At 52.4% G+C, this 13,938-nt stretch overlaps 1 protein-coding gene across 5 annotated transcripts in view; it reads right to left on the bottom strand.

Moving 5' to 3' along the window:
- The window catches only part of ARHGAP26 (Rho GTPase activating protein 26), a 154,041-nt gene that overhangs the window by 77,234 nt on the left and 62,869 nt on the right, over nucleotides 1-13,938 (bottom strand). For all 5 annotated transcript variants that reach the window (XM_075103012.1, XM_075103014.1, XM_075103013.1 and 2 more), the window contains exons 12-14: nucleotides 9,739-9,775; nucleotides 2,197-2,262; nucleotides 847-921 (exon numbers count right to left, since the gene is read on the bottom strand). In XM_075103012.1, the coding sequence (XP_074959113.1) occupies nucleotides 847-921; nucleotides 2,197-2,262; nucleotides 9,739-9,775 (178 nt within the window). The remainder of the gene's footprint in view (nucleotides 1-846; nucleotides 922-2,196; nucleotides 2,263-9,738; nucleotides 9,776-13,938) is intronic.

Genomic DNA, 13,938 nt, shown 5'->3' with positions numbered 1-13,938 from the left:
ACAGCTATGGGGTGATGGAAACCCAACAGCGCCGACAAGGAACCGCTCCAGGAAAAGTCAGCCGCAGTGGTCCCAGACCTGCACCAGGAACAACTACCAACTCACTGACAATCACAAGACCTGTTTGCTCCCATGTGTTTCGTTGGTGCAGAGCACAAAGGCCCTTGTAGCAAACACCGCAGCCTCTCTCTTGCCATCGTTATAATCTCAGAGGTGGGGAGAGGTTTCTGAGGGCTGCTGGGCAGCTACAGGGTGGCTTCACGGGGTGGCCAGTGCTCAAAGGAGCCCCACAATGTCAACACCAAGCTCTGCCATGTTTGACAGGCACCCAGACACCTTCTCTCCTCCCGAGCACCCAGAACCGCAGGACCCGATGCCTCAGGCATGAGGGAAACACGTGCTTGAAAGGTCTGGGCAAGACTCTGTTAGAACAGGCACAAGAAGGTCCGAGGGGAAGGTAAGAAGAGCCACAGGCAGCATGCATCACACAAGAGAAAATAATTAAAAAGTATTCTGGGAACAACGTGGCAAGTATGAGATTAAAAACCAAAGCTTTCAGCTATTTCTTTGAAGATTTTAGTTTGCATTCGGGAAGGCTGCCAAAATTCATAGCGCATGTGAGCAGGACACCAGTGACTGCACCAGAAGACCTTTCAAAGCAATGTCCTACATGAGTCCTACCTTAGCAACCTGCCAGTGGTGCCCCGGGACCTCCCAGCCTCTAACAGCATGTGGCCCTAAGAGCACATTCACCACGATTAGGTACCCCAAGAGCCTCCGTTCGCGGCTGGCAAGACTTCAAAGCAGCACAATCTACTTGTCTTTAACAAAATACAAGATACTTACCCATTAATATACTCAACAGCTTTTGAACTCTAGAGTTTACTCCAACGATTCGGTAGAGCCCTTGCTCATTGATCCCTAGGAAAAATAAAGAGCTTATTAGGAGAATGTCAAAAGAGCTACTAGCATTTCTTTCATTTCTTTGGCTTCTCTAATAGCAAAAATAATTAAACCCTCTCACCAACTACATACCAAATTATAGAAGCGGATAAAATTTGGTTTTGATGTCAGGGCTTTCACGTATCGATTAGAAGTATTATCCCCAATTAGCTCAGGAATAAAAGAGCCAAGGACAACTTTCCACCACACCACTGTCAGCAGGGGAATTTGGGCCGCCCAGTGAAGCACCTGCACTTTACGAACAAGCCAATGGCAGTTTTGGAAAAATTTTACTGTGCCAAGTTCTTCAGGTTGAGGTCTGAGCCTTTTGCATGTTCTTCACCCAGGGAACAACGAGGCCTTGAACCAAACGACTTGCTAGGGCAGAGAGCGGCCAAAGGAGGTGGTGACAGAAGCCTCTTCCCACCGAAGCACCCCAGGCTGGGTGTGCAACACCTCCCCGGCTGGAGCTCTCTGAATGTTCCCAAGAACTGCACTTGCCTTGTTTGGTCTCATCTACACATTTGTTTCCTTTATTTTTTTATTTATTTAATTTGCTCCCAGGTGTTCCTTTGCTCTCAACAGCAGTTCCTGTACTGCTGCAAGTGTTACAGGGGAAAATATCACATTTGAATAGCCCACATCATATTATGTTGCCTATGGGCAGGAAGACAACCTCCGTGAAAGAACACGGGCAGAAATACTGCCAGCTCAGGGCACTGCTCAGCCAAAAGTTTCCTGTGAGGGCTCCTTCTTACCTACTCAGGTTCGCACAGGCACCAGCGCTGTTGGAAACCACGTGCCAACGAGACCCACGTTTCACTGAGGGGCTCAGATGCGAACAAGATAGCCCATGTCTATACAAATAGTCTTCGCAAGAGATGAAGGGGAAGGATTGCAATGCACGTCTGTCTGTTATCCCACTCGAGGGGAAGTGCTTTGCAGTGGTACCGCACGAAGAGATGCTCCAGTGAAGCCCCCACCTTCGGCCCCTTCCCCTATCATGCACGTCCAGTGCCTTGTTTCCTCACTCTGCCCCCAACGTTTGCTTAACCTCTGCTAACCCCGGCCACAGGGCGAACGCATGTCTCAGCAAAGTCATCTGCCTGAGTGTATTACGGGGCTTATCTGATGTGGGTCTCTGAGGGTTAATGAATCATTTTTGTCCATGAAAGGAGCAGGTAAGCAATTGCTCCGCTACAAACAGCTGCGAGGTCGTCCCCCACAACAAGACCATCTGGTGAACTGCTCTACCTCTTGTTTCGACAGCGTGTATGCATTTCTTGATAATGCTGAAGCCGATATCATCCAACTGGGCAGCTGAAAGGGAAGAGAAGAGAGAAGGGATAAACATCTAGCAGAGGGATGGCTTCACGCTGAGCAGAGCGCTCATCCCGCAGTCGTCGCTGACATTCACAGCTATTCTGTACCACTGCTCAAACGGGGAGGGGAGGAAGGAGAAGGAGATAAATTAGGTGTTCAGAGCAGAAAGGCACGAGTACGGTAGCTTGTACCGGCTGTAACCCAGGCAAGTGCAGATCGCTAATCCATCATTTCAGCCTCCGCATCCCTCTGAACCGGCACCTCCCACGCCTGCCAAGCAGCAGAGCCCTGGGCTATGTCAGAGATTTATGCCTGCAGTTGGTCAAAATATTAATTTAGGATGAAGGTGAGATAACCCGAAGATACCTTTGTCTTTGACAACAGGTTGCTTGGGGAAAAAAAAGGAATCATATATATTTTTCACACAACAAAACCTTGAAAATGGCACATGAGGCAGCTTGCTTGACAGGTCCCAGCTAATTCCTATAAACCCTTTCACTCTCCACCCAGGTAACCAAGCCATCTATGCGCTATGGCTTCATCTCCAGGCCAGCTCCATCACCCCACAGCGGGGACCGCCTGCGTAGCCAGGACTGACCTCCCAGGCTTCGCCTGGAGCAGGTGAGCAGGAGCCTTCAGTGCCTCGGATTTCTTCTTGGGGCTTTTGAGGTGCATTTGTGCAGATGCAGGTTTTTTCAAGGACAAGCGACATGACAAGTCAGAGATTTTAAAAAAATGACAGTAGAGGAGAACTGGGAAAGAAGCAAATGGAAGAGCGAAGCAGGAGGTAACTGTGAGCAGCAACAGCTTTCTGTGAAGGAAAATGGAGTCAAGAAAAAAAAAGAAAGGTGAAAGCGCAGAGGGAAAAACCTAACACGAAAAGGAGAGGAGAGAGCTGATGGCACGTGGCAGCGCAAGAGCAATAGGGGCTGGAAGATGGGAACAAATTTCAGGTCAAATCGCTGTCTGAAGCGTCTCCTGTGCCCAGCGGGAGGGGAGCTGTCCCTGGGGAGCCAGCCAGCACCAGCCCCGGCCCCCCACCAGTGCCTGCACCCCACTCGAGGCAGGCACTCCTTCGCCCCCGGCAATGCAAAAGCCCGGCTAAACAATATTGTCTCATGAACACTATAGATTACATCCCATTTACCCTCACTCTACGCAGACACGCACAGCTCAAGAACAGCCCCTTCTTTTATTAGCACAAATGAAATATTTATTTAGTGCAAATTATGATGTCCTGAAGGCAGCTGACTCTGCCTGAGAGTAAGATCTAAAACATTCGAGTTAATGGAATGTAAAAATTAAATGTGAAAACCTGCAATGGCACGAGTTAGCGTCAAGGAATTACTAATAGGCAGATCCAAATACCTGCTGGAAGAATTCATCCCTTAGTCAGCTTTCCACCGTTGCGTGGAAAACACTGCCTGCAGACAGCTATTTGTTAAGGAAAATTACTTCCTCCCTGTATAAAGGTTTGGGAAACCTTTCAGATGGCAGAAGCCCCACAGAGAAGGGTGTGCAAAGTCACGCCAGCTCCAGGGCTGCGATGAGCATCCCGGGCAGAGGCCGCTGGAGGCAGGGCACGCAGCCCGCCCGCCTCCCTCCTGCCGCCTCCAGCCAAACCTCTGCTGCCGGCCTTTAGCCCCGCCGGCCCTCAAGCTGGCGGGGATGCATCTGCCCCCGCCGCCACCCCGCCTCAGCACGGACCCAGCGGACGGAGGGAGCATCACCAGGGACCGGGGTGGAGCCACCGACCCGCTCCGCTCCCCGGTGGCCGCACGGAAGGGGTTTTCCCGGCAGCGCCTGACAGCGGGTCGCGCAGCACGGCTGCGTACAGCATGGCCGCATGGTGTAAGATGTTCAACTCCGGAAGGCAGAAAAGGTGTAGCGTTAGCTTAAAAGCCGATGACTTCACGTCTACACAGGCTTAAGGAAATGCTGAATTGCAAGGGACAGAAAACTGCATCTTATCGAGAGCACAGCAGGAAGGGATCAGAGCCCAGGACTAGCAGTGTCCTCGCAGCAAGGCACTTTCAATTTTATCCCTTTGCATGCCCCCTGTTCACGTCACTTATTTAAACACAGATTCACTGCTGGCACACGATAAGCTGCCAGCTCACTGTTTGCCTATGGCTTGCATGGCGCAGTCCCTTACTAATCACTTGTTTTGAGTTCTCTGCTGGTGGTGTTTCTTGTGTGATGAATGGCACAAGAACCTGAAACAGTAAAACAGCTCTATTATATTTTTCTGGGCAAGCACACCAAAGTGCGGAGCCAACATAAGCACACAAGTTGCAGGATGCCTGTGCCATAGGATGTGCAAATACCCAGACGCTCGAGGGCTCTTTGCTAGGCACCTGGAGGGCTCTCCAGCACTGCTCCCAACCACGGATGCAGCATAAAATCAATGTGCCATCAATCAGTGGGGCACAGCTTACCACACCAATCACTGATAAACACAAGCACAAGGATACCCGAGAAGCAAGAAACCACGGCACAGAAATCCTTTTGTACAGGCAAATCTGGTTCAGCAGGCCTTATTAGCCTTGGCTTAGTACTGGCCCTAACCCAGACCGTTTGGTACCCCTGCACAGTGCTGGCCAGCCAACACGGATCACCACTTCAGGCTCTCTGCCACGCACCTTAAGTGCCAACCCATTCCATAAACCAGCAGTTTTCCCTCCGTCCCTCGCGTGGTTGCACTTGAGCAGAAGACACCTACAAAGGCATGCCCTCCCCCTGCAGAGCCCACCACTCCACCGCTGAGCGAGAGGTTAGGACCGCAGCTTCTGCAGCGCTCGGCAATAGCAGAGGTAAGAAACAGGAGCGGTCCTTCCGGATGGAAGTGACCAAGCATAATCCTCCCAAGTAGATGAATAAGCTCTTCCACTCATTGCTGAGCTCTGGATGAGGGAAGGTCGGGGATTTATTTGCAGTAGTTGCATCCAGAAATACTATCTGATTAAATATCCAAAGTGCCTTTAGTCACCCTTAAATTTAACTTTTAATGAGCATTGTAAAAGCTTGGTTTGCCCTCGCACAGAAGCAGCTTCTCTTTACCTCACTCATTTACCCAGTGAGTCAGCCTGGCAACAACCCCCACCGAACGCAAGCCTTCAGCCGCTGACCTCCGTGCGAGCTGCCGCTGCAGCAGGGCAGAGGCAGGAACGCGTGTACCGGAGGGGCAGGACCCACAGCCCACGCTCCGATGGATTTATATCGTCATGGAGCTGCCTCTTGCCATCAGCTGGGGTCACTGGGGAAGAGCAAATGCTCGGGGCTGCCACAGAAAAGCGGGGCCAAGATGCTTCTCCGCTCTTCACAACAGGCACCCCTAATCCCCATCCTATACATTTAAAACAGCCTCTCAGTCATAAAAGGGTTTGTAAAACCACTCCCTGTTATTATCAGAGGCAGGATTTTCCTCTGTTCACACATTCAGATGTGTTGCAGGGGCAGGGCCTACAGCCCTGCCTCCCTTGAGGCTCCCACTCCCCTGTGGAAAGATGTGAAACACGGCTCCAGGCCAAGATACATGTCACGGGCTCTTCACCCAAGAGCAGCATCTCAATGCACAACTGAGATGCGGTATACTGTATCCTAGCAGAGAAATATTCCACATCAGCAACGGTGATACACATTGCTTGTATTACGGTGGTTGCATGCACACACAGACTTATCTGGCCTTCACGTAGCATCATATTTCTAGTGCTACTAAGCTGGTCTCATCCTATTCTATTTTTGCCTAGCAGATTATTTCTACTTAATCCATTAATTCCTTTACTTTACACCGATATGGCATATCAGAGCATCGGTAAGGGGCAAGAAGACTGAATCAGCTCTGTTCAGCCTCAGGCAACCTTGCTGACTCCGGCTGTGTGCACGTCGGTCATGGCAATGCAAGGTCAAAGCAAGCTCTTCCGCACGCCCCACGAGACGTTTCTGTGCCGTGTAATGAAGTGCCACGATGATTATTGCTACGAACTCTTTTGAAGGCTTTACGGAATTAAGAGCCACAGAGAAAGGGAGAAACCAAGAAGCAGGGACCATAGAGAGATTCAGTTTCAAGCCTTATGACAAGTCTCAAACTATTGGTGAGGGGCCAAGATTGGGAAATGAAGATTGCTGGGGAGAGCCAGGCAACCCGGACAAGCGCGCCAGCAGATGGGGCAATCAAGGGTCCGTGAAGAGTTTATGAAAATAAAGGCAGCTTTTGATGGGGTCCTGAACTAACAGGGAACTGAGTGGATACAGAAAAAGGAAAGGGAAATGGTGGAGAGGGGAAAGGAAAGGAGTTGTTCTGTGCTTTTCCATGCAATACGCACAAATGGCCTGGAGGATTTGTTTCTACAGAGCAGGGCAAGTTCTCCTGGTTTGCAAACTAGTGCCTCTAAATTCCTCTGGCTCCAGCCATTCACTGACACCCGCTCACCCCCACCGCTCGGCACTGCTTCCTCCCAGCTCCCCAAGAAGATTAAGACAAATCACCCTGTAGGCCAATGACCATCTGGCCACACAGCAGGATGTAAAACCCAAAAGCTCTGCAAAATTACATAGTGACCAAAAAGCAGACCTCAGTACAGCACCGCGAGTCTCTCTCAGACTAACCTCAGTACGGGCAGGAAGCAGAGCCATAGAGGTTTTCAAGGGTCAGGAATTGCATCCGGACTCCGCTCAGTCATGGCACTCATTTCAAGTCCTTATAGCAAGCTCCTGCGTCAAGGGCTGCGTGGCAAAAAGCCAGCCTCCGAATCAATTTTAAGGGTAGCTGGTGAGGCAAGCGGTTCACTACAGACATGGTTTTAATGAGGGCTAAAGCATAGTCAGATGTCTGAACATACCAGCGGCAGCCCCAGTCAGAGGCATATGTGAAAATAACTGCCAGCAGACGGTTCAGGAGCGCTGCTACGTAAGCAGCCTTCAGCCGAGGGTCCCAGCGCACTCCCCAAAGTGGGGGGAGGAGGGTCTACACCGCAGAAAAGGAGGACTGCTCTCATTTTTAAGACGGACCATCAAAATGGAAGAGGCACTAAAAGATAAAGAGACTTTGCCAAAGCCTCCTCGGCTGATTAAACCCCAGCTTCGTACGCATCTGGTGAAGACGCGCAGGGAAAAACTTGGCATTGGTGTCTCCGTCAAAGTCTCGCTACGCTTTGCCAAATGCTGAGCTGCTTCGGACAGGCACGACCGAAGCGTGGGCTGCAGTCGCTACCAGCACTACAGACAAACAACTTTCCAAAGCGGCGCAGGCCCGGGCTGGGAACCGACACAGGAGGCAACCGCGGGAGCTGCCGCCAAGCCTGGGGACAAACCAGCTTTCTCCTCAAAGCCACCAGCCTCCAGCACACCCCACACGGGCATCCCGCTGGGGATCTGTCTAGCGTCTGGCCAGGCAACGCACCCACACGCCGTGGCCATCGAGCAGCAGCGGTCAGCAGAACCGCTCGGCAGCCGGGCTGCGTCGCGGGGCCACAGCCCACCCTCCTGGCCGAGCATCACCCCGCCAGCTCAGCGCCTGGCAGAGTGAGACATTCCCCTCCGACACGTACACCCATCTCAGATTAAGCCCAGGAAAATAATCTATTTATATGCCAGCAGCGGCCACAGCAGGCAGCTCCATGCTGCGCTGCCTGCAGGCCAGCCTGGTCCTGCCCACACCTCTGCTAACGCGGGCCCTCGATGAGGCTGAGCACAACTAACCATGGGCTGGAGCCCGGGCTCAGGGGGCAAAACAGCCTGGCAGTGAAGAGCCCGGGTGGAGCACCACCGCCCCAACAGCCCTTCCCCAAGGAAACCCTAGAGAGGCATTTAGAACCCACAACCTGGGATCCGTTGCAAGCTTGGCAGCTGAAGTTTGGGATTAGATAATACAAATAACCCTGGGAAAGTCATGGACACACCTGACTTGAGCTCTTACCGTCTCTAAAAGAGCCGCCATTCCTTTGCAGGATGACTCCAGCGTAAGTCACAGCCCCAGGGGGATTTCTGGCTGACAGCACGTAAGATGGGAAGGTCATGGCTTGACAAGCGCTTCTTTCAGAAGCGGTAATTACTTCACCAGTTGCTTCACCAACCCTTCCTCCCACCCCCATCCCTAACGTTTTCCCTGCTTTTGCATCACCCCACAACAAAGTTTAGAAAATGGTTATTTTAACACGTTTCTTGAGCCAGATCACCACGCGCTGTCCTGGCAGAGCCAGAGGTTGTGTGCCGGGACCACAAAGCAGTGATGGTTCATGACCAGGCTAGGACGGAGCTGAGCAAGTCCTGTTGCCTGTGCCTCAAAAAAACCTCATTTTGCCCCCCTGTACAACACAGAAAAGGTGGAGTTGTTCTACGCAGGCTTCATACCCAGCTGGGGCATTAGCCATACTGTCCTTCGCAAGTGTGAAGCACAGCATTTAATTCTGTGAGGATTATCTGGGTCGCATTAAGCCAAGAGGAACACGGAGGGGATGAGGCAGATGTGTAGCTGATGACACTGGGGACCAACAGGGAAGGAAGAAGCCACATCAGAGAAAGCAGAGGGGAGGAAGAGACTGTTTTGTGCAAGGGCTGAAAATGGGTGCGAGGAACATTATCTGCAAATTGTACCTACTATTATGAGAAAAATGCTTCTACTCAAGGCAAAAATGCCCTACCGGAGGCAGCATAAAAATGAACTATTAACTAATGCTCAACTCGGGCTGGGCTCCCGCATGACCGATGACTTTGGGGGAAGGAGGGAAGGGATCAGAGTCTTGAGTATTTCAATTATGGCAATTCAAACCTACTGGGAAATGGCTCAATTAAGGGTTTTGAAACACAGGACATAAGAGCCAGGACCAGGTGCAACCACTCTTCTAGGAAGAAACACAAGTGCTTTCTTGACTCAAGTCTTTGATTGCCCGAACTACAGTAAAACCAGTTTGTTTTCTTTTTTTTTTTTTTTAGGAGCTCTTGTTGATAATCCTGATTAGGCAGGACCTCCCTGCTCTTTATGTTTTTGCTCCAGTTCCCCTTTAGAAAAGGCACATTCATCCTCCATGCTCTGGTTCAGAAAGGAGAGCTGGTTGGTCCAAGATACCACCTGCACTCATGGGCTTTGATAAGCAAAGAGACCCCGTCCCAAGGCACACCAGCACCCCCGCACTGCTGCTGCAGCCCACAGACACAAGGGTGCAGGGTGGGCAGGAGGGGACGTACCCCGAAGTGACCAGGGAATGGCTCAGCACCGCTCTCCATGGCCCCAGGCCCCACCACCAAGCTTCTGCACCAGCTCCCTGCTGGGCACCAGCGCCAGCTCCTCCCCAGGGCCACCCTGCGGTCCCCCATGCCGAGCCCCATCACCCCACACCCCTGGCCCAGGGGAGCACAGCACAGCCCGGTGTCCCCACCGCCAGCAGCTCAGCCTCTCCTGCTGACCCGCCAAAGCCCGCACACCACACAGCACAGCCACCTTCGCAGGGGTCTGGCTTGAAACGAAATACTTACTGCCTTCGCTCTGGTTGTCCTTGTTCGAGTTGTAGACCTGGAAAACACAAAAGAAAGTCTTATGAAGACCTTGGCTCCACATGGGAAGGGACTGGTGACATGTCTGGGGTCACCCCGACTGGTGACAGCTGTCAGGAGGATCTGCCTTCACCCACCCCAGCATCACGGTCCCCGAGGACCACCACAGCCTTCTACATTCAAAACAGTCACCACAGGCGTGGAGTTGTATTAAAATAACAACTAGGACAGTTCTTAAAACAAGAGAATGCAAATGGGATGGACTAGGTTAAAACAGAAACTAAAGGGGCTTTTAAACAAAGCAAAGGCGGGCACTCCTCTCTGTGCTCTTCTCCAAGTTGCACATAATGGATACAGAGCAAAGCGGACGATTCCCTTTACATCTTACTGGCACTACAGTAACATCTGGTAGGTGCAGCTCAGGCAAGGAGTAGGAAGCCACCCTCACTCACAAGTACTTACAGCCTGAACGAACGAGTCCGGCAAAGAGTAAGAGCGGCAACGAAATGTCATTAATTTAGAGAGGACCTGAAACGCAGGAGGATGAGGCAACGCACCCAGCACTGCCCGCGACAGAGCCGCCCTCTGAGCCAACACTGTGGCTTCAACCCAAGACTCTCCTGTCGTCAAACACCAGTGCTCTGCCGCCTGCCCCGATCACTGCTGCAGCCTGGCTGCTTTCATGTTCCAGTGGGTACAATAAGAAGGGGAAAAACAATGGCAGAAGGTTTTAAATCCCAGTCTGAGGATGTTTTCAAAGCCTAGCATAACAAAAACTGCGGCTGTGAGAAGATCAGCCTTCAGGCAGGTTGCATTTCTCTAGCTCAACAGAGTAAAATGTTTTGAAATAACCCTTTGTCAACCCAGAGCCCCAACAGAAACACACACGCCAGTGCTCCATCAGCAGCACAGGCTGGAGCCGAGTGAGCGTGGCAGCATCCATTCAGACAGGAAAAAAGGCCTGTGTAGGCTGTTAAACAAAGCCGGCAGCGTGCACACCCTTCCTCTGCGGGGAACAAAGCTGGGAGCCCCCTTCCACCGGGAGCGAAGCATGGGGAACTGATTTAATCACATGCTACCTCCAGAAATAGCAAGTGGGGAAGGAAAGTTTCCAAAGGCGATGTTGATAGCAACACACAAGGCAGCAACAGCCGACATGTCCGAGGGGAGCGGGGAGGAGGAGAGGCTCTGATCTGCCATCAGGCAGGCAAGCGTTTCTCGACCTTTCCCAGTGCAGGCTCCCAATTAACGATATTAACACCGAGGACAGAGATACGGAAGGTGCCCTCAGCTGCGAGGGCCTGCGTGCCGCCAGCGGGCTCCCTGCCTTTGGGGTTTCCCCCAAGAGCTCAGGCAGAAGCACGAGGCCGGAAAGCTGACAGTACGATGTCCTCAGAGGATCGGTGCCAGCGGCAGCCAGGCACGCACACTTGCTGACCACAGCAGACCTCGGCCCCGTGCTCACCCCGGGCGCCCCAACACCAGCCCAATAACCCCACTGCCCATACCAAAAAAGCCCCCAGAAAGGCTGCGTGTCACACATCACCGTTAGGCCACATAAACAGATGACTTCCTTGGAGATGATCAAAACACAGGCTATTCTGTGCCGTCCTGGCTATCAGCCGTGGCACCAGCCTTGCGGAGAGCCAGCAAAGCAGACGCGAGCAGCTCTCGCCCTGCATGCCGGCTGCACGTGCCGCTCGGGGCAGTGAGCTGAATGAGGGAACTTAGTCAGCATCAAACAATTAAACAAGCCCATTTATTTGCCTCCTGCGGGTTTATCTTTAACAGAGGGAGACCCGTCCCTTGATGCCACCCACCGCAAGCCCACAGGCAGCTGTGCTGGCACCTGCCGGAGGACAGCAGGACGGCTTCCCTGAGCTCCGCCACCCAGAACACGTTCAGGGAAGCACCAGACTGGGGGTTTGGGCAGAGACTGGCCCCTCAGCACTAATTCCCACTCCTTCTGGAACATTTCCCAAGGAGCACCTTCCCTCTCCCCCTCCCAGGGCACCGAGCTACGCATCGCGAGAAAAAGCAGAGATTTTTGTCTGCAGGAGTAAATCCATCATCCCACATCTGGAAACTGGGGGATGATTCAGCAGCAAAACCAGCTGTATTCAGCAAGTGAGTTTTCCCCCAGGAATAGCGTTTATATCAAGAAAATAAAACAAGTGAAAAGAGGGAAGGAAACCAGCAGCGGGCTCCTGCACCAGTGGTGCTACATAGCAGCCCTGGCCATGAAGTCAACTTCCCTAAAGAAGTTTTTCTCTCCAACTTCAGTACCAGCATTGAGGACTCGCAAAGGCACCAGAGAGACAGCTTGAGGTAACTTGTGTTGAAAGGCTCACAGATGCGGGGCCCTTCCTCGGGATGCCACGCAGAATTCAAGCCCTCCACCCCACCCTGGCTCACCCCAGATATAGGTTAATGCTATACACAATGAAAGGGTGACTCGGCTCTTACAGCCTTGCTTTCCAGTTACAGCTGGGTTACTACCCAAGAGGTGCACCCAGTCAGCACCCGCTTCGCCCGGGGCTGCAGCCCCAGCCTAGCCACTGCCCTTGCCCAGCGCACACCAGCTCCTGTGCTTGGGACACCAAAGTATCTCCCAATTCTTCTGGGTTATCCAGCTCTCAGCCACTCGCCCTGGCACCTGACATGCTTCCTGGCACAGATCCGCTATCTGCTGTCCTCCTCCCAGTGGTCTCCTCTGCCACCCAGGCCTAGAGGACCAGCCATGCAGCTCAAGCTATGGTGCACAGCACATCAGCCACAGGGAAAAACGTGTCTGCCTGCATATTTGCTCTTGAAACAATGGAGAGGTTGTTAATCATCAGAGACTCTTCTTTAAAAAAAAGGGAAAAGGACAGACAAGGAAACACAATATGCTTATGCCATTAATTGCAAAGTATGCACACAGTGAAAAGGAAATTTCACACAGAGGTCAACTACGCAACCGTAAAACAAGGAGATACTGGCAGCCTACATCCATCTTATTAAGGACAAACCTTTTATCCAGCGTCAGTGTGTTAATCCATTAACACCACTCTGTAAGACCAAGGTTTTAACCAAGCCCCAATTCCATAATACCATTTCCTTTTCCAAGAAAAAGAGTACTTTTAAAAATAAATCCTTTTCCTATACCGCCTCAAGCCTTACTGCTGCGTAAGAGGTCCAAGAGCAAAGCTCCTCCAGCGCCCTAAGGGCCATCATCTGCCCCGCTGTCAAAAGCGTGCCCTCAGTGCAGCCAGACTGGGCTGGCCCAGCCCACAGAGACCCCTCGGGGTCTTGGCACGGCAAAGGTCATTCCTGCCCAGCTTGGCTTTACGGATATTAATACTCCACTGTTTCCAAAGTAGCCTTGAATATATGCAGCCCTTAAAGCACAAGGATGCATTTTAAGATTAAGCTTCATGCCCAAGTCAGCTGATGGACCAACCTTCTTCCCTGCGAAAAGGTGCTGAATTTTAAAGAGGTTCTTACTATTCCTCATACCCAAGTCTCCATCGATTAGTGACAAAAATAAAGTCACAGACTGTTCAGACAGGAGCATATATCAGACAGGGAGGTGATTCGAGACAGCCAGCATGGCTTCACTAAGGGCAAGTCTTGCCTGACCAACCTAGTGGCTCTCTATGATGGAGTGACTGCATCAGTGGACAAGAGAAGAGCTATGGATGTCATCTGTCTGGACTTCTGTGCACCCTCAGCAAGTCTGCAGATGACACCAAGCTGAGCGGGGCAGCTGACCCGCCAGAAGGACGGGATGTCATCCAGAGAGACCCAGACGAGCTGGAGAGGTGGGCCTGGGAGACCCTCATGAGGTTCAACAAGGCCAAGAGCAGGGTCCTGCACCTGGGTCGGCACAACCCCTGGTATCCCTATGGGATGGAGGGATGGGGAGCAGCCCTGCCGAGAAGGACCTGGGGATACTGGTGGGTGAAAGGCTGGACACGAGCGGGCAATGTGCACTCACAGCCCAGAAAGCCAGCCATGCCCTGGGCTGCATCCCCAGCAGCGTGGGCAGCAGATTAGGGGAAGGGGTGCTGCCCCTCTGCTCTAGGGAGACCCCGCTGCAGCGCCGCCTCCAGCTCGGGGCTCCTCAGCACGGGACAGACACGGGGCTGTTGGAGCGGGGCCAGAGGGGGCACAGAAATGCTCCGAGGGCTGGAGCCCCTC

Source organism: Phalacrocorax aristotelis, chromosome 8, assembly GCF_949628215.1.
Source record: "Phalacrocorax aristotelis chromosome 8, bGulAri2.1, whole genome shotgun sequence".
NCBI lineage: Eukaryota > Metazoa > Chordata > Aves > Suliformes > Phalacrocoracidae > Phalacrocorax > Phalacrocorax aristotelis.
The sequence above is the reverse complement of the archived record's forward strand: the minus strand, read 5'-3'. Positions and strand labels throughout refer to the sequence as shown.